Source organism: Scyliorhinus torazame, unplaced genomic scaffold (genome assembly GCF_047496885.1).
Source record: "Scyliorhinus torazame isolate Kashiwa2021f unplaced genomic scaffold, sScyTor2.1 scaffold_201, whole genome shotgun sequence".
In the NCBI taxonomy this organism is placed as follows: Eukaryota; Metazoa; Chordata; class Chondrichthyes; order Carcharhiniformes; family Scyliorhinidae; genus Scyliorhinus; species Scyliorhinus torazame.
In genome coordinates this window covers 271,409-299,316 of record NW_027307928.1, presented here as the reverse complement: position 1 = coordinate 299,316, position 27,908 = coordinate 271,409, and the positions used below count along the sequence as shown (strand labels likewise).

General features: G+C 50.4%; 1 protein-coding gene across 1 annotated transcript in view; it reads left to right on the top strand.

Annotated features, from left to right (window-relative positions):
• LOC140405759 (FH1/FH2 domain-containing protein 3) overlaps positions 1-27,908 on the top strand; it is an 89,367-nt gene that overhangs the window by 34,071 nt on the left and 27,388 nt on the right. Inside the window, exons 4-5 of the mRNA XM_072494194.1 lie at positions 12,433-12,552; positions 26,671-26,832. Of these exons, the coding sequence (XP_072350295.1) occupies positions 12,433-12,552; positions 26,671-26,832 (282 nt within the window). The remainder of the gene's footprint in view (positions 1-12,432; positions 12,553-26,670; positions 26,833-27,908) is intronic.

The window sequence follows — 27,908 nt, the reverse complement described above, 5'->3', positions numbered from 1 at the left end:
GGAGTGTGGGGTATATCAGAGAGACTTACAGTGAGGGGTGTGGGGTATATCAGAGTGTTACAGTGAGGAGTGTGGGGTATATCAGAGAGTGTTACAGTGAGGGGTGTGGGGTATATCAGAGAGTGTTACAGTGAGGGGTGTGGGGTATATCAGAGAGTGTTACAGTGAGGGGTGTCGGGTATATCAGAGAGTGTTACAGTGAGGGGTGTGGGGTATATCAGATAGTGTTACAGTGAGGGGTGTGGCGTATATCAGAGTGTGTTACAGTGAGGGGTGTGGGGTATATCAGAGTGTTACAGTGAGGGGTGTGGGGTATATTAGAGAGTGTTACAGTGAGGGGTGTGGGGTATATCAGAGAGTGTTACAGTGAGGGGTGTGGGGTATATCAGAAAGTGTTACAGTGAGGGGTGTGGGGTATATCAGAGTGTTACAGTGAGGGGTGTGGCGTATATCAGAGAGTGTTACAGTGAGGGGTGTGGGGTATATCAGAATGTTACAGTGAGGGGTGTGGGGTATATCAGAGTGTTACAGTGAGGGGTGTGGGGTATATCAGAGGGTTACAGAGAGGGGTATGGGGTATATCAAGTGTTACAGTGAGGGGTGTGGGGTATATCAGAATGTTACAGTGAGGGGTGTGGGGTATATCAGAGAGTGTTACAGTGAGGGGTGTGGTGTATACAAGAATGTTACAGTGAGGGGTGTGGGGTGTATCAGAGAGTGTTTCAGTGAGGGGTGTGGGGTATATCAGAGTGTTACAGTGAGGGGTGTGGGGTATATCAGAGAGTGTTACAGTGAGGGGTGTGGGGTATATCAGAGTGTGTTACAGTGAGGGGTGTGGGGTATATCAGAGTGTTACAGTGAGGGATGTGGGGTATATCAGAGAGTGTTACAGTGAGGGGTGTGGGGTATATCAGAGTGTTACAGTGAGGGATGTGGGGTATATCAGAGAGTGTTACAGTGAGGGGTGTGGGGCATGTCAGAGAGTGTTACAGTGAGGGGTGTGGCGTATAACAGAGAGTGTTACAGTGAGGGGTGTGTGGTGTATCGGAGAGTGTTACAGTGAGGGGTGTGTGGTATATCAGAGAGTGTTACAGTGAGTGGTGTGGGGTATATCAGAGAGTGTTACAGTGAGGGGTGTGCGGTATATCAGAGTGTGTTACAGTGAGGGGTGTGGGGTATTTCAGAGAGTGTTACAGTGAAGGGTGTGTGGTATATCAGAGAGAGTTACAGTGAGGGGTGTGCGGTATATCAGAGAGTGTTACAGTGAGGGGCGTGGGGTATATCAGAGAGTGTTACAGTGAGGGGTGTGGGGTATATCAGAGAGTGTTACAGTGAGGGATGTGGGGTATATCAGCGAGTGTTACCGTGAGGTGTGTGGGGTAAATCAGAGAGTGTTACAGTGAGGGGTGTGGGGTATATCAGAGAGTGTTACAGTGAGGGGTGTGGGGTATATCAGAGAGTGTTACACTGAGGGGTGTGGGGTATATCAGAGTGTTACAGTGAGGGGTGTGGGGAATTTCAGAGAGTATTACAGTGAGGGGTGTGGAGTATATCAGAGTGATACAGTGAGGGGGGTGGGGTATATCAGAGTGTTACAGTGAGGGGTGTGGGGTATATCAGAGAGCGTTACAGTGAGGGGTGTGGGGTATATCAGAGAGTGTTACAGTGAGGGGTGTGGGGTATATCAGAGAGCGTTACAGTGAGGTGTGTGGGGTATATCAGAGAGTGTTATAGTGAGGGGTGTGGGGGATATCAGTGTTACAGTGAGGGGTGTGGGGTATACCAGAGAGTGTTACAGTGAGGGGTGTGGAGTATATCAGAGGGTGTTACAGTGAGGGGTGTGGGGTATATCAGAGTGTTACAGTGAGGGGTGTGGAGTGTATCAGAGTGTTACAGTGAGGGGTGTGGGGTATATCACAGAGTGTTACAGTGAGGGGTGTGGGGTGTATCCGAGAGTGTTACAGTGAGGGGTGTGGGGTACATCAGAGTGTTTCAGTGAGGGGTGTGGGGTATATCATAGAGTGTTACACTGAGGGGTGTGGCGTATATCAGAGTGTTCCAGTGAGGGGTGTGGGGTATATCAGAGAGTATTACAGTGAGGGGTGTGGGGTATATCAGAGTGATACAGTGAGGGGTGTGGGGTATATCAGAGTGTTACAGTGAGGGGTGTGGAGTATATCAGAGTGTTACAGTGAGGGGTGTGGGGTATATTAGAGAGTGTTACAGTGAGGAGTGTGGGGTATATCAGAGAGACTTACAGTGAGTATTGTGTGGGGTATATCAGAGTGTTACAGTGAGGAGTGTGGGGTATATCAGAGAGTGTTACAGTGAGGGGTGTGGGGTATATCAGAGAGTGTTACAGTGAGGGGTGTGGGGTATATCAGAGTGTTACAGTGAGGGGTGTGGCGTATATCAGAGAGTGTTACAGTGAGGGGTGTGGGGTATATCAGAATGTTACAGTGAGGGGTGTGGGGTATATTAGAGAGTGTTACAGTGAGGGGTGTGGGGTATATCAGAGAGTGTTACAGTGAGGGGTGTGGGGTATATCAGAGAGTGTTACAGTGAGGGGTGTGGGGTATATCAGAGTGTTACAGTGAGGGGTGTGGCGTATATCAGAGAGTGTTACAGTGAGGGGTGTGGGGTATATCAGAATGTTACAGTGAGGGGTGTGGGGTATATCAGAGTGTTACAGTGAGGGGTGTGGGGTATATCAGAGGGTTACAGAGAGGGGTGTGGGGTATATCAAGTGTTACAGTGAGGGGTGTGGGGTATATCAGAATGTTACAGTGAGGGGTGTGGGGTATATCAGAGAGTGTTACAGTGAGGGGTGTGGGGTATACAAGAATGTTACAGTGAGGGGTGTGGGGTATATCAGAGAGTGTTTCAGTGAGGGGTGTGGGGTATATCAGAGTGTTACAGTGAGGGGTGTCGGGTATATCAGAGAGTGTTACAGTGAGGGGTGTGGGGTATATCAGAGTGTGTTACAGTGAGGGGTGTGGGGTATATTAGAGTGTTACAGTGAGGGGTGTGGGGTATATCAGAGAGTGTTACAGTGAGGGGTGTGGGGTATATCAGAGTGTTACAGTGAGGGGTGTGGGGTATATCAGAGAGTGTTACAGTGAGGGGTGTGGGGTATGTCAGAGAGTGTTACAGTGAGGGGTGTGGCGTATAACAGAGAGTGTTACAGTGAGGGGTGTGTGGTGTATCGGAGAGTGTTACAGTGAGGGGTGTGTGGTATATCAGAGAGTGTTACAGTGAGTGGTGTGGGGTATATCAGAGAGTGTTACAGTGAGGGGTGTGCGGTATATCAGAGTGTGTTACAGTGAGGGGTGTGGGGTATTTCAGAGAGTGTTACAGTGAAGGGTGTGGGGTATATCAGAGAGAGTTACAGTGAGGGGTGTGCGGTATATCAGAGAGTGTTACAGTGAGGGGCGTGGGGTATATCAGAGAGTGTTACAGTGAGGGGTGTGGGGTATATCAGAGAGTGTTACAGTGAAGGGTGTGGGGTATATCAGAGAGAGTTACAGTGAGGGGTGTGCGGTATATCAGAGAGTGTTACAGTGAGGGGCGTGGGGTATATCAGAGAGTGTTACAGTGAGGGGTATGGGGTGTATCACAGTGTTACAGTGCGGGGTGTGGGGTATATCAGAGAGTGTTACAGAGAGGGGTGTGGGTATATCAGAGAGTGTTACACTGAGGGGTGTGGGGTATATCAGAGTGTTACAGTGAGGGGTGTGGGGTATATCAGAGTGTTACAGTGAGGGGTGTGGGGTATATCAGAGAGTGTTACAGTGAGGGGTGTGGGGTGTATCACAGTGTTACAGTGCGGGGTGTGGGGTATATGAGAGAGTGTTACAGTGCGGGGTGTGGGGTATATCAGAGAGTGTTACAGTGAGGGGTGTGGGGTATATCAGAGATTGTTACAGTGAGGGGTGTGGGGTATATGACAGTGTTACAGTGCGGGGTGTGGGGTATATCAGAGAGTTACAGTGAGGGGTGTGGGGTATATCAGAGAGTGTTACAGTGAGGGGTGTGGGGTATATCAGAGTGTTACAGTGAGGGGTGTGGGGTATATCAGAGAGTGTTACAGTGAGGGGTGTGGGGTATATCAGAGAGTGTTACAGTGAGGGGTGTGGGGTATATCAGAGAGTGTTACAGTGAGGGTGTGGGGTATATCAGAGAGTGTTACAGTGAGGGGTGTGGGGTATATCAGAGTGTTACAGTGAGGGGTGTGGGGTATATCAGAGAGTGTTACAGTGAGGGGTGTGGGGTGTATCACAGTGTTACAGTGCGGGGTGTGGGGTATATGAGAGAGTGTTACAGTGAGGGGTGTGGGGTATATCAGATAGTGTTACAGTGAGGGGTGTGGGGTATATCAGAGAGTGTTACAGTGAGGGGCGTGGGGTATATCAGAAAGTGTTACAGTGAGGGGTGTGGGGTATATCAGAGAGTGTTACAGTGAGGGGCGTGGGGTATATCAGAGAGTGTTACAGTGAGGGGTGTGGGGTATATCAGAGAGTGTTACAGTGAGGGGTGTGCGGTATATCAGAGTGTGTTACAGTGAGGGGTGTGGGGTATTTCAGAGAGTGTTACAGTGAAGGGTGTGTGGTATATCAGAGAGAGTTACAGTGAGGGGTGTGCGGTATATCAGAGAGTGTTACAGTGAGGGGCGTGGGGTATATCAGAGAGTGTTACAGTGAGGGGTGTGGGGTATATCAGAGAGTGTTACAGTGAGGGATGTGGGGTATATCAGCGAGTGTTACCGTGAGGTGTGTGGGGTAAATCAGAGAGTGTTACAGTGAGGGGTGTGGGGTGTATCACAGTGTTACAGTGCGGGGTGTGGGGTATATCAGAGAGTGTTACAGTGAGGGGTGTGGGGTATATCAGAGAGTGTTACACTGAGGGGTGTGGGGTATATCAGAGTGTTACAGTGATGGGTGTGGGGAATTTCAGAGAGTATTACAGTGAGGGGTGTGGAGTATATCAGAGTGATACAGTGAGGGGGGTGGGGTATATCAGAGTGTTACAGTGAGGGGTGTGGGGTATATCAGAGAGCGTTACAGTGAGGGGTGTGGGGTATATCAGAGAGTGTTACAGTGAGGGGTGTGGGGTATATCAGAGAGCGTTACAGTGAGGTGTGTGGGGTATATCAGAGAGTGTTATAGTGAGGGCTGTGGGGGATATCAGTGTTACAGTGAGGGGTGTGGGGTATACCAGAGAGTGTTACAGTGAGGGGTGTGGAGTATATCAGAGGGTGTTACAGTGAGGGGTGTGGGGTATATCAGAGTGTTACAGTGAGGGGTGTGGAGTGTATCAGAGTGTTACAGTGAGGGGTGTGGGGTATATCACAGAGTGTTACAGTGAGGAGTGTGGGGTATATCAGAGAGACTTACAGTGAGGGGTGTGGGGAATATCAGAGGGTTACAGTGAGGAGTGTGGGGTATATCAGAGAGTGTTACAGTGCGGGGTGTGGCGTATATCAGAGAGTGTTACAGTGAGGGGTGTGGGGTGTATCCGAGAGTGTTACAGTGAGGGGTGTGGGGTACATCAGAGTGTTTCAGTGAGGGGTGTGGGGTATATCAGAGAGTGTTACACTGAGGGGTGTGGCGTATATCAGAGTGTTCCAGTGAGGGGTGTGGGGTATATCAGAGAGTATTACAGTGAGGGGTGTGGGGTATATCAGAGTGATACAGTGAGGGGTGTGGGGTATATCAGAGTGTTACAGTGAGGGGTGTGGAGTATATCAGAGTGTTACAGTGAGGGGTGTGGGGTATATCAGAGAGTGTTACAGTGAGGAGTGTGGGGTATATCAGAGAGACTTACAGTGAGGGGTGTGGGGTATATCAGAGTGTTACAGTGAGGAGTGTGGGGTATATCAGAGAGTGTTACAGTGAGGGGTGTGGGGTATATCAGAGAGTGTTACAGTGAGGGGTGTGGGGTATATCAGAGAGTGTTACAGTGAGGGGTGTTGGGTATATCAGAGAGTGTTACAGTGAGGGGTGTGGGGTATATCAGATAGTGTTACAGTGAGGGGTGTGGCGTATATCAGAGTGTGTTACAGTGAGGGGTGTGGGGTATATCAGAGTGTTACAGTGAGGGGTGTGGGGTATATTAGAGAGTGTTACAGTGAGGGGTGTGGGGTATATCAGAGAGTGTTACAGTGAGGGGTGTGGGGTATATCAGAGAGTGTTACAGTGAGGGGTGTGGGGTATATCAGAGTGTTACAGTGAGGGGTGTGGCGTATATCAGAGAGTGTTACAGTGAGGGGTGTGGGGTATATCAGAATGTTACAGTGAGGGGTGTGGGGTATATCAGAGTGTTACAGTGAGGGGTGTGGGGTATATCAGAGGGTTACAGAGAGGGGTGTGGGGTATATCAAGTGTTACAGTGAGGGGTGTGGGGTATATCAGAATGTTACAGTGAGGGGTGTGGGGTATATCAGAGAGTGTTACAGTGAGGGGTGTGGGGTATACAAGAATGTTACAGTGAGGGGTGTGGGGTATATCAGAGAGTGTTTCAGTGAGGGGTGTGGGGTATATCAGAGTGTTACAGTGAGGGGTGTGGGGTATATCAGAGAGTGTTACAGTGAGGGGTGTGGGGTATATCAGAGTGTGTTACAGTGAGGGGTGTGGGGTATATTAGAGTGTTACAGTGAGGGGTGTGGGGTATATCAGAGAGTGTTACAGTGAGGGGTGTGGGGTATATCAGAGTGTTACAGTGAGGGGTGTGGGGTATATCAGAGAGTGTTACAGTGAGGGGTGTGGGGTATGTCAGAGAGTGTTACAGTGAGGGGTGTGGCGTATAACAGAGAGTGTTACAGTGAGGGGTGTGTGGTGTATCGGAGAGTGTTACAGTGAGGGGTGTGTGGTATATCAGAGAGTGTTACAGTGAGTGGTGTGGGGTATATCAGAGAGTGTTACAGTGAGGGGTGTGCGGTATATCAGAGTGTGTTACAGTGAGGGGTGTGGGGTATTTCAGAGAGTGTTACAGTGAAGGGTGTGGGGTATATCAGAGAGAGTTACAGTGAGGGGTGTGCGGTATATCAGAGAGTGTTACAGTGAGGGGCGTGGGGTATATCAGAGAGTGTTACAGTGAGGGGTGTGGGGTATATCAGAGAGTGTTACAGTGAAGGGTGTGGGGTATATCAGAGAGAGTTACAGTGAGGGGTGTGCGGTATATCAGAGAGTGTTACAGTGAGGGGCGTGGGGTATATCAGAGAGTGTTACAGTGAGGGGTGTGGGGTGTATCACAGTGTTACAGTGCGGGGTGTGGGGTATATCAGAGAGTGTTACAGAGAGGGGTGTGGGTATATCAGAGAGTGTTACACTGAGGGGTGTGGGGTATATCAGAGTGTTACAGTGAGGGGTGTGGGGTATATCAGAGTGTTACAGTGAGGGGTGTGGGGTATATCAGAGAGTGTTACAGTGAGGGGTGTGGGGTGTATCACAGTGTTACAGTGCGGGGTGTGGGGTATATGAGAGAGTGTTACAGTGCGGGGTGTGGGGTATATCAGAGAGTGTTACAGTGAGGGGTGTGGGGTATATCAGAGAGTGTTACAGTGAGGGGTGTGGGGTATATGACAGTGTTACAGTGCGGGGTGTGGGGTATATCAGAGTGTTACAGTGAGGGGTGTGGGGTATATCAGAGAGTGTTACAGTGAGGGGTGTGGGGTATATCAGAGTGTTACAGTGAGGGGTGTGGGGTATATCAGAGAGTGTTACAGTGAGGGGTGTGGGGTATATCAGAGAGTGTTACAGTGAGGGGTGTGGGGTATATCAGAGAGTGTTACAGTGAGGGTGTGGGGTATATCAGAGAGTGTTACAGTGAGGGGTGTGGGGTATATCAGAGTGTTACAGTGAGGGGTGTGGGGTATATCAGAGAGTGTTACAGTGAGGGGTGTGGGGTGTATCACAGTGTTACAGTGCGGGGTGTGGGGTATATGAGAGAGTGTTACAGTGAGGGGTGTGGGGTATATCAGATAGTGTTACAGTGAGGGGTGTGGGGTATATCAGAGAGTGTTACAGTGAGGGGCGTGGGGTATATCAGAAAGTGTTACAGTGAGGGGTGTGGTGTATATCAGAGAGTGTTACAGTGAGGGGCGTGGGGTATATCAGAGAGTGTTACAGTGAGGGGTGTGGGGTATATCAGAGAGTGTTACAGTGAGGGATGTGGGGTATATCAGCGAGTGTTACAGTGAGGGGTGTGGGGTATATCAGAGAGCGTTACAGTGAGGTGTGTGGGGTATATCAGAGAGTGTTATAGTGAGGGGTGTGGGGGATATCAGTGTTACAGTGAGGGGTGTGGGGTATACCAGAGAGTGTTACAGTGAGGGGTGTGGAGTATATCAGAGGATGTTACAGTGAGGGGTGTGGGGTATATCAGAGTGTTACAGTGAGGGGTGTGGAGTGTATCAGAGTGTTACAGTGAGGGGTGTGGGGTATATCAGAGGGTGTTACAGTGAGGAGTGTGGGGTATATCAGAGAGACTTACAGTGAGGGGTGTGGGGAATATCAGAGTGTTACAGTGAGGAGTGTGGGGTATATCAGAGAGTGTTACAGTGAGGGGTGTGGGGTATATCAGAGAGTGTTACAGTGAGGGGTGTGGGGTATATCAGAGAGTGTTACAGTGAGGGGTGTGGCGTATATCAGAGAGTGTTACAGTGAGGGGTGTGGGGTGTATCAGAGAGTGTTACAGTGAGGGGTGTGGGGTACATCAGAGTGTTTCAGTGAGGGGTGTGGGGTATATCAGAGAGTGTTACACTGAGGGGTGTGGGGTATCTCAGAGTGTTCCAGTGAGGGGTGTGGGGTATATCAGAGAGTATTACAGTGAGGGGTGTGGGGTATATCAGAGTGATACAGTGAGGGGTGTGGGGTATATCAGAGTGTTCCAGTGAGGGGTGTGGGGTATATCAGAGAGTATTACAGTGAGGGGTGTGGGGTATATCAGAGTGATACAGTGAGGGGTGTGGGGTATATCAGAGTGTTACAGTGAGGGGTGTGGGGTATATCAGAGTGTTACAGTGAGGGGTGTGGAGTATATCAGAGTGTTACAGTGAGGGGTGTGGGGTATATCAGAGAGACTTACAGTGAGGGGTGTGGGGTATATCAGAGTGTTGCAGTGAGGGGTGTGGGGTATATCAGAGAGTGTTACAGTGAGGGGTGTGGGGTATATAAGCGAGTGTAACCGTGAGGTGTGTGGGGTAAATCAGAGAGTCTTATAGTGAGGGGTGTGGGGTGTATCACACTGTTACAGTGCGGGGTGTGGGCTATATCAGAGAGTGTCACAGTGAGGGGTGTGGGGTATATCAGAGAGTGTTACAGTGAGGGGTGTGTGGTATATCAGAGTGTTACAGTGAGGGGTGTGGGGTATGTCAGAGTGTGTTACAGTGAGGGGTGTGGGGTATATCAGAGAGTGTTACAGTGATGGGTGTGGGTTATATCAGAGAGTGTTACAGTGAGGGGTGTGGGGTATATCAGAGTGTTACAGTGAGGCGTGTGTGGTATATCAGAGTGTTACAGTGAGGGGTGTGGGGTATATCAGAGAGTGTCACAGTGAGGGGTGTGGGGTATATCAGAAAGTGTTACAGTGAGGGGTGTGGGGTATATCAGAGAGTGTTACAGTGAGGGCTGTGGGGTATATCAGTGCGTTACAATGAGGGGTGTGGGGTATATCAGAGTCTTACAGTGAGGGGTGTGGGATATATCAGAGAGTGTTACAGTGAGGGGTGTGGGGTATATCAGAGTGTTACAGTGAGGGGTGTGGGGAATATCAGAGAGGGTTACAATGAGGGGTGTGAGGTATATCAGAGAGTGTTACAGTGAAGGGTGTGTGCAATATCAGAGAGTGTTACAGTGCGGGGTGTGGGGTATATCAGAGAGTGTTACTGTGAGGGGTGTGGTGAATATCAGAGTGTTACAGTGAGGGGTGTGGGATATATCAGAGTGTTACAGTGAGGTGTGTGGGGTATATCAGAGAGTGTTACAGTGAGGGCTGTGGGGTATATCAGTGCGTTACAATGAGGGGTGTGGGGTATATCAGAGTCTTACAGTGAGGGGTGTGGGATATATCAGAGTGTTACAGTGAGGTGTGTGGGGTATATCAGAGAGTGTTACAGTGAGGGGTGTGGGGTATATCAGAGTGTTACAGTGAGGGGTGTGGGGAACATCAGAGAGGGTTACAATGAGGGGTGTGAGGTATATCAGAGAGTGTTACAGTGAGGGGTGTGTGCAATATCAGAGAGTGTTACAGTGCGGGGTGTGGGGTATATCAGAGTGTTACAGTGAGGTGTGGGGGGTATATCAGAGAGTGTTACAGTGAGGGATGTGGTGTATATCAGAGTGTTACAGTGAGGGTGTGAGTATATCAGAGATTGTTACAGTGAGGGGTGTGGGGTATATCAGAGAGTGTTACTGTGAGGGGTGTGGTGAATATCAGAGTGTTACAGTGAGGGGTGTGGGATATATCAGAGTGTTACAGTGAGGTGTGTGGGGTATATCAGAGAGTGTTACAGTGAGGGGTGTGGTGTATATCAGAGTGTTACAGTGAGGGTGTGGGTATATCAGAGATTGTTACAGTGAGGGGTGTGGGGTATATCAGAGAGTGTTACAGTGAGGGGTGTGGGGTATGTCAGAGTGTTACAGTGAGGTGTGTGGGGAATATCAGAGAGTGTTACAGTGAGGGGTGTGGGGTATATCAGAGAGGGTTACAATGAGGGGTGTGAGGTATACCAGAGAGTGTTACAGTGAGGGGTGTGTGCTATATCAGAGAGTGTTACAGTGCGGGGTGTGGGGTATATTAGAGAGTGTTACAGTGAGGGGTGTGGGTTATATCAGCGAGTGTTACAGTGAGGGGTGTGGGGTATATCAGAGAGTGTTACAGTGAGGGGTGTGGGGTATATCGGAGTGTTACAGTGAGGGGTGTGGGGTATATCAGAGAGCGTTACAGTGGGGGGTGTGGGGTATATCAGAGTGTTACAGTGAGGGTTGTGGGGTATATCAGAGTGTTACAGTGAGGGGTGTGGAGTATATCAGAGAGTGTTACAGTGAGGGGTGTGGGGTATATCAGAGTGTTACAGTGAGGGGTGTGGGGTATATCAGAGAGCGTTACAGTGAGGGGTGTGGGGTATATCAGAGAGTGTTACAGTGAGGGGTGTGGGGTATATCAGACAGTGTTACAGTGAGGGGTGTGGTGTATATCAGAGAGTGTTACAGTGAGTGGTGTGGGGTATATCAGTGTGTTGCAGTGAGGGGTGTGGGGTGTATCAGAGTGTTACAGTGAGGGGTGTGGGGTATATCAGAGTGTTACAGTGAGGGGTGTGGGGTATATCAGAGTGTTACAGTGAGGGGTGTGGGTATATCAGAGAGTTACAGTGAGGGTTGTGGGGTATATCAGAGAGTGTTTCAGTGAGGGGTGTGGGGTGTATCAGAGTGTTACAGTGAGGGGTGTGGGGTATATCAGAGTGTTACAGTGAGGGGTGTGGGGTATATCAGAGAGTGTTACAGTGAGGGGTGAGGGTATATCAGTGTGTTACAGTGAGGCGTGTGGGGTATATCAGAGAGTGTTACAGTGAGGGGTGTGGGGTATATCAGAGAGTGTTACAGTGAGGGGTGTGGGGTATATCAGAGTGTTACAGTGAGGGGTGTGGGGTATAGCAGTGTGTTACAGTGAGGCGTGTGGGGTATATCAGAGAGTGTTACAGTGAGGGGTGTGGGGTATATCAGAGAGTGTTACAGTGAGGGGTGTGGGGTATATCAGAGAGTGTTACAGTGAGGGGTGTGGGGTATATCAGAGACTGTTACAGTGAGGGGTGTGGGGTATATCAGAGAGTGTTACAGTGAGGGGTGTGGGATATACCACAGTGTTACAGTGAGGGGTGTGGAGTATATCAGAGAGTGTTACAGTGAGGGGTGTGGGGTATATCAGAGAGTGTTACAGTGAGGGGTGTGGGGTATATCAGAGAGTGTTACAGTGCGGGCTGTGGGTTATATCAGAGTGTGTTACAGTGAGGGGTGTGGGGTATATCAGAGAGTGTTACAGTGAGGGGTGTGGGGTATATCAGAGTGTTACAGTGAGGGGTGTGGGGTATATCAGAGTGTTACAGTGAGGGGTGTGGGGTATATCAGAGTGTTACAGTGAGGGGTGTGGGGTATATCAGAGTGTTACAGTGAGGGGTGTTGGGTATATCAGAGTGTTACAGTGAGGGGTGTGGGGTATATCAGAGAGTGTCACAGTGAGGGGTGTGGGGTATATCAGAGTGTTACAGTGCGGGCTGTGGGTTATATCAAAGTGTGTTACAGTGAGGGGTGTGGGGTATATCAGAGAGTGTTACAGTGAGGGGTGTGGCGTATATCAGAGAGTGTTACAGTGAGGGGTGTGGGGTATATCAGAGTTCTGACTATGTGCGCTGCTCTAATGTTCTGACTCATTGTACAGGATATCGCAGAGCCTCTCTTCAACATGAAGCTGGGAATGGAACAACTTGCGGGCAATCGGACCTTCCACTGCATCCTCGCAACTCTCCTGGCCATCGGGAACTTCCTCAATGGTGTAAATGTAAGGGAGCAATGCTGGGTGTTAATCACAGGTCACTGCCTCGCTGTTCCCAACCTATTAATAAGCCAGCAAAATGTTAATTTGAAATTAACGTTCGCTCCATCAAGGAGTTTAATTTGTGCCCAGGACAGGTACAGCACGGGGTTAGATACAGAGTAAAGCTCCCTCTACACTGTCCCCATCAAACACTCCCAGGACAGGTACAGCACGGGGTTAGATACAGAGTAAAGCTCCCTCTACACTGTCCCCATCAAACACTCCCAGGGCAGGTACAGCACGGAGTTAGATACAGAGTAAAGCTCCCTCTACACTGTCCCCATCAAACACTCCCAGGACAGGTACAGCACGGGGTTAGATACAGAGTAAAGCTCCCTCGACACTGTCCCCATCAAACATTCCCAGGACAGGTACCGCGCGGGGTTAGATACAGAGTAAAGCTCCCTCGACACTGTCCCCATCAAACACTCCCAGGATAGGTACAGCACGGGGTTAGATACAGAGTAAAGCTCCCTCGACACTGTCCCCATCAAACACTCCCAGGACAGGTACAGCACGGGGTTAGATACAGAGTAAAGCTCCCTCGACACTGTCCCCATGAAACACTCCCAGGACAGGTACCGCGCGGGGTTAGATACAGAGTAAAGCTCCCTCGACACTGTCCCCATCAAACACTCCCAGGATAGGTACAGCACGGGGTTAGATACAGAGTAAAGCTCCCTCGACACTGTCCCCATCAAACACTCCCAACACAGGTACAGCAGGAAGTTAGATACAGAGTAAAGCTCCCTCTGCACTGTCCCCATCAAACACTCCCAGGACAGGTACAGCACGGGGTTAGATACAGAATAAAGCTCCCTCTGCACTGTCCCCATCAAACACTCCCAGGACAGGTACAGCACGGGGTTGGATACAGAGTAAAGCTCCCTCTACACTGTCCCCATCAAACACTCCCAGGACAGGTACACACGGGGTTAGATACAGAGTAAAGCTCCCTCTACACTGTCCCCATCAAACACTCCCAGGACAGGTACAGCACGGGGTTGGATACAGAGTAAAGCTCCCTCTGCACTGTCCCCATCAAACACTCCCAGGACAGGTACACACGGGGTTAGATACAGAGTAAAGCTCCCTCTACACTGTCCCCATCAAACACTCCCAGGACAGGTACAGCACGGGGTTAGATACAGAGTAAAGCTCCCTCTACACTGTCCCCATCAAACACTCCCAGGACAGGCACAGCACGGGGTTAGATACAGAGTAAAGCTCCCTCTAACCTGTCCCCATCAAACACTCCCAGGACAGGTACAGCACGGGGTTAGATACAGAGTAAAGCTCCCTCTGCACTGTCCCCATCAAACACTCCCACGACAGGTACACACGGGGTTAGATACAGAGTAAAGCTCCCTCTACACTGTCCCCATCAAACACTCCCAGGACAGGTACAGCACGGGGTTAGATACAGAGTAAAGCTCCCTCTGCACTGTCCCCATCAAACACTCCCAGGACAGGTACACACTGGGTTAGATACAGAGTAAAGCTCCCTCTACACTGTCCCCATCAAACACTCCCAGGACAGGCACAGCACGGGGTTAGATACAGAGTAAAGCTCCCTCTACACTGTCCCCATCAAACACTCCCAGGACAGGTACAGCACGGGGTTAGATACAGAGTAAAGCTTCCTCTACACTGTCCCCATCAAACACTCCCAGGACAGGTACAGCACGGGGTTAGATACAGAGTAAAACTTCCTCTACACTGTCCCCATCAAACACTCCCAGGACAGGTACAGCACCCGGTTAGATACAGAGTAAAACTCCCTCTACACTGTCCCCATCAAACACTCCCAGGACAGGTACACACGGGGTTAGATACAGAGTAAAACTCCCTCTACACTGTCCCCATCAAACACTCCCAGGACAGGTACAGCACGGGGTTAGATACAGAGTAAAGCTCCCTCTACACGGTCCCCATCAAACACTCCCAGGACAGGGACAGCACGGGGTTGGATACAGAGTAAAGCTCCCTCTACACTGTTCCGATCAAACTCTCCCAGAACAGGGACAGCACGGGGTTGGATACAGAGTAAAGCTCCCTCTACACTGTTCCGATCAAACTCTCCCAGAACAGGGACAGCACGGGGTTGGATACAGAGTAAAGCTCCCTCTACACTGTCCCCATCAAACACTCCCAGGACAGGTACAGCACGGGTTAAGATACAGAGTAATGCTCCCTCTACACTGTCCCAATCAAACACTCCCAGGACAGGTACAGCACGGGGTTAGATACAGAGTAAAACTTCCTCTACACTGTCCCCATCAAACACTCCCAGGACAGATACAGCACGGGGTTCGATACATAGTAAAGCTCGCTCTACACTGTCCCCATCAAACACTCCCAGGACTGGTACAGCACGGGGTTAGATACAGAGTAAAGCTCCCTCTCTACTGTCCCCATCAAACACTCCCAGGACAGGTACAGCACGGGGTTAGACACAGAGTAAAGCTCCCTCTACACTGTCCCCATCAAACACTCCCAGGACAGGTACAGCGCGGGGTTAGATACATAGTAAAGCTCCCTCTATACCGTCCCCATCAAACACTCCCAGGACAGGTACAGCACGGGGCTGGATACAGAGTAAAGCTCCCTCTGCACTGTCCCCATCAAACACTCCCAGGACAGATACAGCACGGAGTTAGATACAGAGTAAAGGTCCCTCTTCACTGTCCCCATAAAACACTCCCAGGACAGGTACAGCACGGGGTTAGATACAGAGTAAAGCTCCCTCTACACTGTCCCCATCAAACGCTTCCAGGACAGGTACAGCACGGCGTTAGATACAGAGTAAAGCTCCCTCTACACTGTCCCCATCAAACACTCCCAGGACAGGTACAGCACGGCGTTAGATACAGAGTAAAGGTCCCTCTACACTGTCCCCATCAAACACTCCCAGGACAGGTACAGCAAGGGGTTAGATACAGAGTAAAGCTCCCTCTATACTGTCCCCATCAAACACTCCCAGGACAGGTACAGCACGGGGCTGCATACAGAGTAAAGCTCGCTCTATACTGTCCCCATCAAACATTCCCAGGACAGGTACGGCACGGGGTTAGATACAGATGAAAGCTCCCTCTTCACTGTCCCCATCAAACACTCCCAGGACAGGTACAGCACAGGGTTAGATACATAGTAAAGCTCCCTCTACACTGTCCCCATCACACAATCCCAGGACAGGTACAGCACGGGGTTAGATACAGAGTAAAGCTCCTTCTGCACTGTCCATATCAAACACTCCCAGGACAGGTACAGCACGGGGTTAGATACAGAGTAAAGCTCCCTCTGCACTGTCCCCATCAAACACTCCCAGGACAGGTACAGCACGGGGTTCGATACAGAGTAAAGCTCCCTCTACACTGTCCCCATCAAACACTCCCAGGGCAGGTACAGCAAGGGGTTAGATACAGAGTAAAGCTCCCTCTACACTGTCCCCATCAATCATTGCCAGGGCAGGTACAGCATGGGATTAGATACAGAGTAAATCTCCCTCTACGCTGTCCCCATCAAACACTCCCAGGACAGCTATAGCACGGTGTTAGATACAGAGTAAAGCTCCCTCTACACTGTCCCCATCAAACACTCCCAGGACAGGAACAGCACGGGGTTAGATACAGAGTAAAGCTCCCTCTCCACTGTCCCCATCAAACACTCCCAGGACAGGTACAGCACGGGGTTAGATACAGAGTAAAGCTCCCTCTACACTGTCCCCAACCAACTCTCCCAGGACAGGTACAGCACGGGTTTTGATACAGAGTAAAGCTCCCTCTACACTGTCCCCATCAAACACTCCCAGGACAAGTACAGCACGGGGTTAGATACAGAGTAAAACTCCCTCTACACTGTCCCCATCAAACACTCCCAGGACAGGTACAGCACGGGGTTTGATACAGAGTAAAGCTCCCTCTACATTGTCCCCATCAAACTCTCCCAGGGCAGGTACAGCACGGGGTTAGATACAGAGTAAAGCTCCCTCTACATTGTACCCATCAAACACTCCCAGGACAGGTACAGCACAGGGTTAGATACAGAGTAACGCTCCCTCTATACTGTCCCCATCAAACACTCCCAGGACAGGTACAGCACGGGGTTTGATACAGAGTAAAGCTCCCTCTACACTGTCCCCATCAAACACTCCCAGGACAGGTACAGCACGGGGTTAGATACAGAGTAAAGCTCCCTCTACGCTGTCCCCATCAAACACTCCCAGGACAGCTATAGCACGGTGTTAGATACAGAGTAAAGCTCCCTCTACACTGTCCCCATCAAACACTCCCAGGACAGGAACAGCACGGGGTTAGATACAGAGTAAAGCTCCCTCTCCACTGTCCCCATCAAACACTCCCAGGACAGGTACAGCACGGGGTTAGATACAGAGTAAAGCTCCCTCTACACTGTCCCCAACCAACTCTCCCAGGACAGGTACAGCACGGGTTTTGATACAGAGTAAAGCTCCCTCTACACTGTCCCCATCAAACACTCCCAGGACAAGTACAGCACGGGGTTAGATACAGAGTAAAGCTCCCTCTACACTGTCCCCATCAAACACTCCCAGGACAGGTACAGCACGGGGTTTGATACAGAGTAAAGCTCCCTCTACATTGTCCCCATCAAACTCTCCCAGGACAGGTACAGCACGGGGTTAGATACAGAGTAAAGCTCCCTCTACATTGTACCCATCAAACACTCCCAGGACAGGTACAGCACAGGGTTAGATACAGAGTAACGCTCCCTCTATACTGTCCCCATCAAACACTCCCAGGACAGGTACAGCACGGGGTTTGATACAGAGTAAAGCTCCCTCTACACTGTCCCCATCAAACACTCCCAGGACAGGTACAGCACGGGGTTAGATACAGAGTAAAGCTCCCTCTACACTGTCCCCATCAAACCTTCCCAGGACAGGTACAGCACGGGGTTAGATACAGAGTAACGCTCCCTCTACATTTCGGCGGGAGAACAGCTGGTGAGTGGTGAGTCAGTTTCAGCGGGAGCATTGCGGAAGGAGGGTGCTGGGAGGTAAGTCAACCTTTAAAAGCACTTCTCTTTGCAGGGGCAGGCCAGTCGATTTCGGTGGCGTGAGAGCAGCTGGTTAGTCAATTTCAGCGGGAGCATTGCGGAAGGAGGTTGCTGGGAGTTAAGTCAACCTTTAAAAGCACTTCTCTTTGCAGGGGCAGGCCAGTCGATTTCGGCGGGAGTGGAGCTGGCTGGTTAGTCAATTTCAGCAGGAGCTGAGAATTTTTCTTTTTTTTTAAATTAGTTTTTTAGGCGGGATCAGGAAGTCGACCCGCGGACGTCTGGGAAGACCCTCACCAATAAATTCTGGTGGAGAGGAAACCCGAGACACTACACGTGTAGTGTCTCCCACCCGCCCTCCTCCTCTAACCTAATAATAAAACCCATTGGTCTGAGGTAAGTACCATATTTTTATTATATTATTATTATTTATTATAAGAATTTAGTTTAGTTGTTAGCCAGATCTTGGTAGAAAGTTAGAGGAATGGCAGGAAAGGGAGTGCAATGTTCCTCCTGCAGGATGTTTGAGGTGAGGGATGCAGTTAGTGTCCCTGCTGATTTTACCTGCAGGAAGTGCTGCCATCTCCAGCTCCTCCAAGACCGAGTTAGGGAACTGGAGCTGGAGTTGGAAGAACTTCGGATCATTCGGGAGGCAGAAGGGGTCATAGATAGCAGCTTCAGGGAATTAGTTACACCAAAGATTGGAGATAGGTGGGTAACTGTAAGAGGGACTGGGAAAAAACAGTCAGTGCAGGGATCCCCTGCGGTCGTTCCCCTGAGAAACAAGTATACCGCTTTGGATACTTGTGGGGGGGGGGACTTACCAGGGGTAAGCCATGGGGTACGGGCCTCTGGCACGGAGTCTGTCCCTGTTGCTCAGAAGGGAAGGGGGGAGAGGAGCAGAGCATTAGTAATTGGGGACTCTATAGTCAGGGGCACAGATAGGAGATTTTGTGGGAGCGTGAGAGACTCACGTTTGGTATGTTGCCTCCCAGGTGCAAGGGTACGTGATGTCTCGGATCGTGTTTTCCGGGTCCTTAGGGGGGAGGGGGAGCAGCCCCAAGTCGTGGTCCACATTGGCACCAACGACATAGGTAGGAAAGGGGACAAGGATGTCAGGCAGGCTTTCAGGGAGCTAGGATGGAAGCTCAGAACTAGAACAAACAAAGTTGTTATCTCTGGGTTGTTGCCCATGCCACGTGATAGTGAGATGAGGAATAGGGAGAGAGAGCATTTAAACACGTGGCTACAGGGATGGTGCAGGCGGGAGGGATTCAGATTTTTGGATAACTGGGGCTCTTTCTGGGGAAGGTGGGACCTCTACAGACAGGATGGTCTACATCTGAACCTGAGGGGCACAAATATCCTGGGGGGGAGATTTGTTAGTGCTCTTTGGGGGGGTTTAAACTAATGCAGCAGGGGCATGGGAACCTGGATTGTAGTTTTAGGGTAAGGGAGAATGAGAGTATAGAGGTCAGGAGCACAGATTTGACGTCGCAGGAGGGGGCCAGCGTTCAGGTAGGTGGTTTGAAGTGTGTCTACTTCAATGCCAGGAGTATACGAAACAAGGTAGGGGAACTGGCAGCGTGGGTTGGTACCTGGGACTTCGATGTTGTGGCCATTTCGGAGACATGGATAGAGCAGGGACAGGAATGGATGTTGCAGGTTCCGGGGTTTAGGTGTTTTAGTAAGCTCAGAGAAGGAGGCAAAAGAGGGGGAGGTGTGGCGCTGCTAGTCAAGAGCAGTATTACGGTGGCGGAGAGGATGCTAGATGGGGACTCTTCTTCCGAGGTAGTATTGGCTGAAGTTAGAAACAGGAAAGGAGAGGTCACCCTGTTGGGAGTTTTTTATAGGCCTCCTAATAGTTCTAGGGATGTAGAGGAAAGGATGGCGAAGATGATTCTGGATATGAGCGAAAGTAACAGGGTAGTTATTATGGGAGACTTTAACTTTCCAAATATTGACTGGAAAATATATAGTTCGAGTACAATAGATGGGTCGTTTTTTGTACAGTGTGTGCAGGAGGGTTTCCTGAAACAATATGTTGACAGGCCAACAAGAGGCGAGGCCACGTTGGATTTGGTTTTGGGTAATGAACCAGGCCAGGTGTTGGATTTGGAGGTAGGAGAGCACTTTGGGGACAGTGATCACAATTCGGTGACGTTTACGTTAATGATGGAAAGGGATAAGTATACACCGCAGGGCAAGAGTTATAGCTGGGGGAAGGGCAATTATGATGCCATTAGACGTGACTTGGGGGGGATAAGGTGGAGAAGTAGGCTGCAAGTGTTGGGCACACTGGATAAGTGGGGCTTGTTCAAGGATCAGCTACTGCGTGTTCTTGATAAGTATGTACCGGTCAGACAGGGAGGAAGGCGTCGAGCGAGGGAACCGTGGTTTACCAAGGAAGTGGAATCTCTTGTTAAGAGGAAGAAGGAGGCCTATGTGAAGATGAAGTGTGAAGTTTCGGTTGGGGCGATGGATAGTTACAAGGTAGCGAGGAAGGATCTAAAGAGAGAGCTAAGACGAGCAAGGAGGGGACATGAGAAGTATTTGGCAGGAAGGATCAAGGAAAACCCAAAAGCTTTCTATAGGTATGTCAGGAATAAGCGAATGACTAGGGAAAGAGTAGGACCAGTCAAGGACAGGGATGGGAAATTGTGTGTGGAGTCTGAAGAGATAGGCGAGATACTAAATGAATATTTTTCGTCAGTATTCACTCAGGAAAAAGATAATGTTGTGGAGGAGAATGCTGAGCCCCAGGCTAATAGAATAGATGGCATTGAGGTACGTAGGGAAGAGGTGTTGGCAATTCTGGACAGGCTGAAAATAGATAAGTCCCCGGGACCTGATGGGATTTATCCTAGGATTCTATGGGAGGCCAGGGAAGAGATTGCTGGACCTTTGGCTTTGATTTTTATGTCATCATTGGCTACAGGAATAGTGCCAGAGGACTGGAGGACAGCAAATGTGGTCCCTTTGTTCAAAAAGGGGAGCAGAGACAACCCCGGCAACTATAGACCGGTGAGCCTCACGTCTGTAGTTGGTAAAGTCTTCAAGGGGATTATAAGGGACAAGATTTATAATCATCTAGATAGGAATAATATGATCAGGGATAGTCAGCATGGCTTTGTGAAGGGTAGGTCATGCCTCACAAACCTTATTGAGTTCTTTGAGAAGGTGACTGAACAGGTAGACGAGGGTAGAGCAGTTGATGTGGTGTATATGGATTTCAGCAAAGCGTTTGATAAGGTTCCCCACGGTAGGCTATTGCAAAAAATACGGAGGCTGGGGATTGAGGGTGATTTAGAGATGTGGATCAGAAATTGGCTAGCTGAAAGAAGACAGAGGGTGGTGGTTGATGGGAAATGTTCAGAATGGAGTACAGTCACAAGTGGAGTACCACAAGGATCTGTTCTGGGGCCGTTGCTGTTTGTCATTTTTATCAATGACCTAGAGGAAGGCGCAGAAGGGTGGGTGAGTAAATGTGCAGACGATACTAAAGTCGGTGGTGTTGTCGATAGTGTGGAAGGATGTAGCAGGTTACAGAGGGATATAGATAAGCTGCAGAGCTGGGCTGAGAGGTGGCAAATGGAGTTTAATGTAGAGAAGTGTGAGGTGATTCACTTTGGAAGGAATAACAGGAATGCGGAATATTTGGCTAATGGTAAAGTTCTTGAAAGTGTGGCTGAGCAGAGGGATCTAGGTGTCCATGTACATAGATCCCTGAAAGTTGCCACCCAGGTTGATAGGGTTGTGAAGAAGGCCTATGGAGTGTTGGCCTTTATTGGTAGAGGGATTGAGTTCCGGAGTCGGGAGGTCATGTTGCAGCTGTACAGAACTCTGGTCCGGCCGCATTTGGAGTATTGCGTACAGTTCTGGTCACCGCATTATAGGAAGGACGTGGAGGCTTTGGAGCGGGTGCAGAGGAGATTTACCAGGATGTTGCCTGGTATGGAGGGAAAATCTTATGAGGAAAGGCTGACGGACTTGAGGTTGTTTTCGTTGGAGAGAAGAAGGTTAAGAGGAGACTTAATAGAGGCATACAAAATGATCAGGGGGTTGGATAGGGTGGACAGTGAGAGCCTTCTCCCGCGGATGGATATGGCTGGCACGAGGGGACATAACTTTAAACTGAGGGGTAATAGATATAGGACAGAGGTCAGAGGTAGGTTCTTTACGCAAAGAGTAGTGAGGCCGTGGAATGCCCTACCTGCTACAGTAGTGAACTCGCCAACATTGAGGGCATTTAAAAGTTTATTGGATAAACATATGGATGATAATGGCATAGTGTAGGTTAGATGGCTTTTGTTTCGGTGCAACATCGTGGGCCGAAGGGCCTGTACTGCGCTGTATTGTTCTATGTTCTATGTTCTATGTACACTGTCCCCATCAAACACTCCCAGGACAGGTTCAGCACACGGTTAGATACAGAGTAAAGCTCCCTCTACACTGTCCCCATCAAACACTCCTCGGACAGGTACAGCAAGGGGTTAGATACAGAGTAAAGCTCCCTCTACACTGTCCCCATCAATCATTGCCAGGGCAGGTACAGCATGGGATTAGATACAGAGTAAATCTCCCTCTACGCTGTCCCCATCAAACACTCCCAGGACAGCTATAGCACGGTGTTAGATACAGAGTAAAGCTCCCTCTATACTGTCCCCATCAAACACTCCCAGGACAGGTACAGCACGGGGTTAGGTACAGAGTAAAGCTCTCTCTGCACTGTCCCCATCAAACACTCCCAGGACAGGTACAGCACGGGGTTAGATACAGAGTAAAGCTCCCTCTCCACTGTCCCCATCAAACACTCCCAGGACAGGTACAGCTCGGGGTTAGATACAGAGTAAAGCTCCCTCTACACTGTCCCCATCAAACTCCCCCAGGACAGGTACAGCACGGGTTTTGATACAGAGTAAAGCTCCCTCTACACTGTCCCCATCAAACACTCCCAGGACAATTACAGCACGGGGTTAGATACAGAGTAAAGCTCCCTCTACACTGTCCCCATCAAACACTCCCAGGACAGGTACAGCATGGGGTTTGATACAGAGTAAAGCTCCCTCTACATTGTCCCCATCAAACTCTCCCAGGACAGGTACAGCACGGGGTTAGATCCAGAGTAAAGCTCCCTCTACATTGTACCCATCAAACACTCCCAGGACAGGTACAGCACGTGGTTAGATACAGAGTAACGCTCCCTCTATACTGTCCCCATCAAACACTCCCAGGACAGGTACAGCACGGGGTTAGATACAGAGTAAAGCTCCCTCTACACTGTCCCCATCAAACATTCCCAGGACAGGTACAGCACGGGGTTAGATACAGAGTAACGCTCCCTCTACACTGTCCCCATCAAACACTCCCAGGACAGGTACAGCACAGGGTTAGATACAGAGTAAAGCTCCCTCTACATTGTCCCCATCAAACACTCCCAGGACAGGTACAGCACGGGGTTAGATACAGAGTAAAGCTCCCTCTACACTGTCCCCATCAAACACTCCCAGGACAGATACAGCACGGGGTTTGATACAGAGTAAAGCTCCCTCTACACTTTCCCCATCAAACACTCCCAGGACAGGTACAGCACGGGGTTAGATACAGATTAAAGCTCCCTCTACACTGTCCCCATCAAACACTCCCAGGACAGGCACAGCATGGGGTTAGATACAGAGTAAAGCTCCCTCTACACTGCCCCCCATCAAACACTCCCAGGCCAGGTACAGCACGGGGTTAGATACAGAGTAAAGCTCCCTCTACACTGTCCCCATCAAACACTCCCAGGACAGGTACAGCACGGGGTTAGATACAGAGTAAAGCTCCCTCTACACTGTCCCCATCAAACACTCCCAGGACAGGTACAGCACGGGGTTAGATACAGAGTAAAGCTCCCTCTACACTGTCCCCATCAAACACTCCCAGGACAGGTACAGCACGGGGTTAGATACAGAGTAAAGCTCCCTCGACACTGTCCCCGTCACACACTCCCAGGACAGGTACCGCACGGGGTTAGATACAGAGAAAAGATCCCTCTACACTGTCCCCATCAAACACTCCCAGGACAGGTACAGCACGGGGTTAGATACAGATTAAAGCTCCCTCTACACTGTCCCCATCAAACACTCCCAGGACAGGCACAGCATGGGGTTAGATACAGAGTAAAGCTCCCTCTACACTGCCCCCCATCAAACACTCCCAGGCCAGGTACAGCACGGGGTTAGATACAGAGTAAAGCTCCCTCTACACTGTCCCCATCAAACACTCCCAGGACAGGTACAGCACGGGGTTAGATACAGAGTAAAGCTCCCTCTACACTGTCCCCATCAAACACTCCCAGGATAGGTACATCACGGGGTCAGATAGAGAGTAAAGCTCCCTCTACACTGTCCCCAACAAACACTCCCAGGATAGGTACATCACGGGGTTAGATACAGAGTAAAGCTCCCTCTACACTGTCCCCATCAAACACTCCCAGGACAGGTACAGCACGGGGTTAGATACAGAGTAAAGCTCCCGCTACACTGTCCCCATCAAACACTCCCAGGACAGGTACAGCACGGAGTTAGATACAGAGTAAAGCTCCCTCTACACTGTCCCCCATCAAACACTCCCAGGACAGGTACAGCACGTGGTTAGATACAGAGTAAAGCTCCCTCTACACTGTCCCCATCAAACACTCCCAGGACTAGGTACAGCACGGGGTTAGATACAGAGTAAAGCTCCTTCTCCACTGTCCCCATCAAACACTCCCAGGACAGCTACAGCACAGGGTTAGATACAGAGTAAAGCTCCCTCTGCACTGTCCCCATCAAACACTCCCAGGACAGGTACAGCACGGGGTTAGATACAGAGTAAAGCTCCCTCTACACTGTCCCCCATCAAACACTCCCAGGACAGGGACAGCACGGGGTTAGATACAGAGTAAAGCTCCCTCTACACTGTCCCCACCAAACACTCCCAGGACAGGTACAGCACGGGGTTAGATACAGAGTATAGCTCCCTCTACACTGTCCCCATCAAACACTCCCAGGACAGGTACAGCACGGGGTTAGATACAGAGTAAAGCTCCCTCTACACTGTCCCCATCAAACACTCCCAGGACAGGTACAGCACGGGGTTAGATACAGAGTAAAGCTCCCTCTACACTGTCCCCATCAAACACTCCCAGGACAGGTACAGCACTGGGTTAGATACAGAGTAAAGCTCCCTCTACACTGTCCCCATCAAACACTCCCAGGACAGGTACAGCACGGGGTTAGATACAGAGTAAAGCTCCCGCTACACTGTCCCCATCAAACACTCCCAGGACAGGTACAGCACGGAGTTAGATACAGAGTAAAGCTCCCTCTACACTGTCCCCCATCAAACACTCCCAGGACAGGTACAGCACGGGGTTAGATACAGAGTAAAGCTCCTTCTACACTGTCCCCATCAAACACTCCCAGGACAGGTACAGCACGGGGTTAGATACAGAGTAAAGCTCCCTCTACACTGTCCCCATCAAACACTCCCAGGACAGGCACAGCACGGGGTTAGATACAGAGTAAAGCTCCCTCTACACTGTCCCCATCAAACACTCCCAGGACAGGTACAGCACGGGGTTAGATACAGAGTAAAGCTCCCTCTACACTGTCCCCATCAAACACTCCCAGGACAGGTACAGCACGGGGTTAGATACAGAGTAAAGCTCCCTCTACACTGTCCCCATCAAACACTCCCAGGACAGGTACAGCACGGGGTTAGATACAGAGTAAAGCTCCCTCTACACTGTCCCCATCAAACACTCCCAGGACAGGTACAGCACGGGGCTAGATACAGAGTAAAGCTCCCTCTACACTGTCCCCATCAAACACTCCCAGGACAGGTACAGCATGGGGTTAGATACAGAGTAAAGCTCCCTCTACACTGTCCCCATCAAACACTCCCAGGACAGGTACAGCACGGGGTTAGATACAGAGTAAAGCTCCCTCTACACTGTCCCCATCAAACATTCCCAGGACAGGTACAGCACGGGGTTAGATACAGAGTAAAGCTCCCTCTACACTGTCCCCATCAAATACTCCCAGGACAGCTACAGCACGGGGTTAGATACAGAGTAAAGCTCCCTCTACACTGTCCCCATCAAACACTCCCAGGACAGGTACAGCACGGGGTTAGATACAGAGTAAAGCTCCCTCTACACTGTCCCCATCAAACACTCCCAGGACAGGTACAGCACGGGGTTAGATACAGAGTAAAGCTCCCTCTACACTGTCCCCATCAAACATTCCCAGGACAGGTACAGCACGGGGCTAGATACAGAGTAAAGCTCCCTCTACACTGTCCCCATCAAACACTCCTGGACAGGTACAGCACGGGGTTAGATACAGAGTAAAGCTTCCTCTACACTGTCCCCATCAAACACTCCCAGGACAGGTACAGCACGGGGTTAGATACAGAGTAAAGCTCCCTCTACACTGTCCCCATCAAACACTCCCAGGACAGGTACACACGGGGTTAGATACAGAGTAAAGCTCCCTCTACACTGTCCCCATCAAACACTCCCAGGACAGGTACAGCTCGGGTTTAGATACAGAGTAAAGCTCCCTCTACACTGTCCCCATCAAACACTCCCAGGACAGGTACAGCACGTGGTTAGATACAGAGTAAAGCTCCCTCTACACTGTCCCCATCAAACACTCCCAGGACAGGTACAGCACGGGGTTAGATACAGAGTAAAGCTCCCTCTACACTGTTTCCACCTGCCTGTTCGATGTAAAGATCCTGTGATTCTGGGCATGGCCTCCTCGTGAGAAGGTGTGTCCCCGGCGGGTGTTGGTGATGAGGACGGGGATTGTGTGTGGGGGTGTGACACGTTTGGCGGGACTCGAAGTTCCTGCTGGTGGGGAGGCCCAGAATCCCCTCCGCCCTATTCCGAAGAAGTGCTGAGGAGTTCTCCCATACGTCCTGGCCAATCGACCTCATGTGCTTTGAGATGTCCTCTGGTGTTTTACGAGATGCTATGTAAATGCAAGTCTCCCTTTTCGTTCCCCCACTTCTGTGCCTCAGGCGAAGGGCTTTGAGCTGAGCTACCTGGAGAAAGTGCCTGGGGTGAAAGACACCGTCCACAAGCAACCTTTGCTGTACCACGCCTGCTCGATCATCCACCAGAACTTCCCCGACACCACTGACCTGTTCTCCGAAATCACTGCCATCACTCTCTCTGCCAAGGTAACCCTTCTCTCTCTCTCTCTTTCTGCCTCCCCTGCGACCACTTGCTGCCCATCATTTCTCTCCATTGCTCTTTTGGTTCAGATCATCTACTGCTGTTCAAATGATATCGCTCTCTCACTGAGCCTCTTCCCTCTCTTTCTCTGCCTCCTTCTCACTCTACCTCCTCTCACTTTCTCACCTTGCCTCTCTGTGTTTCTTTCTCTCTGTCTCCCTCTCTGTATCTGTTTCTCTCTTTTTCTGTCTGTTTCGCTCGCTCTGTCGTCCTCCCTCTCTGTCTCTAGTTCTCTCTCAGTCCCTTCCCCCTCTCTCTCTGTCTCCTCTCTCTGCCTCCTTCTGTCACTTTCTATCTCCTTTTTGTCTGTCTCTATTTCTCTCTCTCTTTCTTCTGGTGTCACTTTCTCTCTGTCTCTATCTTTCTCTGTCTCTCTGTCATTTCTCTCTGTCGTGTCTCTCTCTCTGCCTCTTTCTCTCTCTCTCTCTCCCTGTCGCACCATCGATCACACACGAGGCGAGACGTAGAGAACTTCAATCGAGGCTTTATTGAGCAGACTTGTTCAGACTTGTTCCCCAGCAGCTCAGTCACAGAATGCAGCTGCGGGGAGTAAACCGGGTTCTTATACCCCGCCTATCTGGGTGGAGCCCAGTAGGCGGCAGATCCAATCGGGATCCAGCATCTGTCCTCCAATAGCTCCTCGGCATTCATGGTGTACCGTATTACCCCTAATACAGACCACCACATTCACCCCTTGTTAAAAAGGAACCCGGCAGGGTGGTGGGTGGTATGGTGGTCGGGGTTTACAGGGTCGGTGCCTTAACCATTGAACTATATACAACCATGCCGCTTTACTGGGCCACTGAATTATATACATCTTACGTCGACTCGCTGAGTCGAGATGGTGCTCTGGTCGCCCTCTCCGATCGTCTCAGCCCGGGTGGTGGTGGTGGTGGTGGCTCGGGTCCGGTCGGCTCTGGGCGCATCGCGCTGTCCCCCTCTGTTTCCTTACTCCTTACTCCTGGGCGGGCCTGGGAGGAGAACCGATCTCCCCGGGAAGGGGGTGGCTGTGGGGTGCATC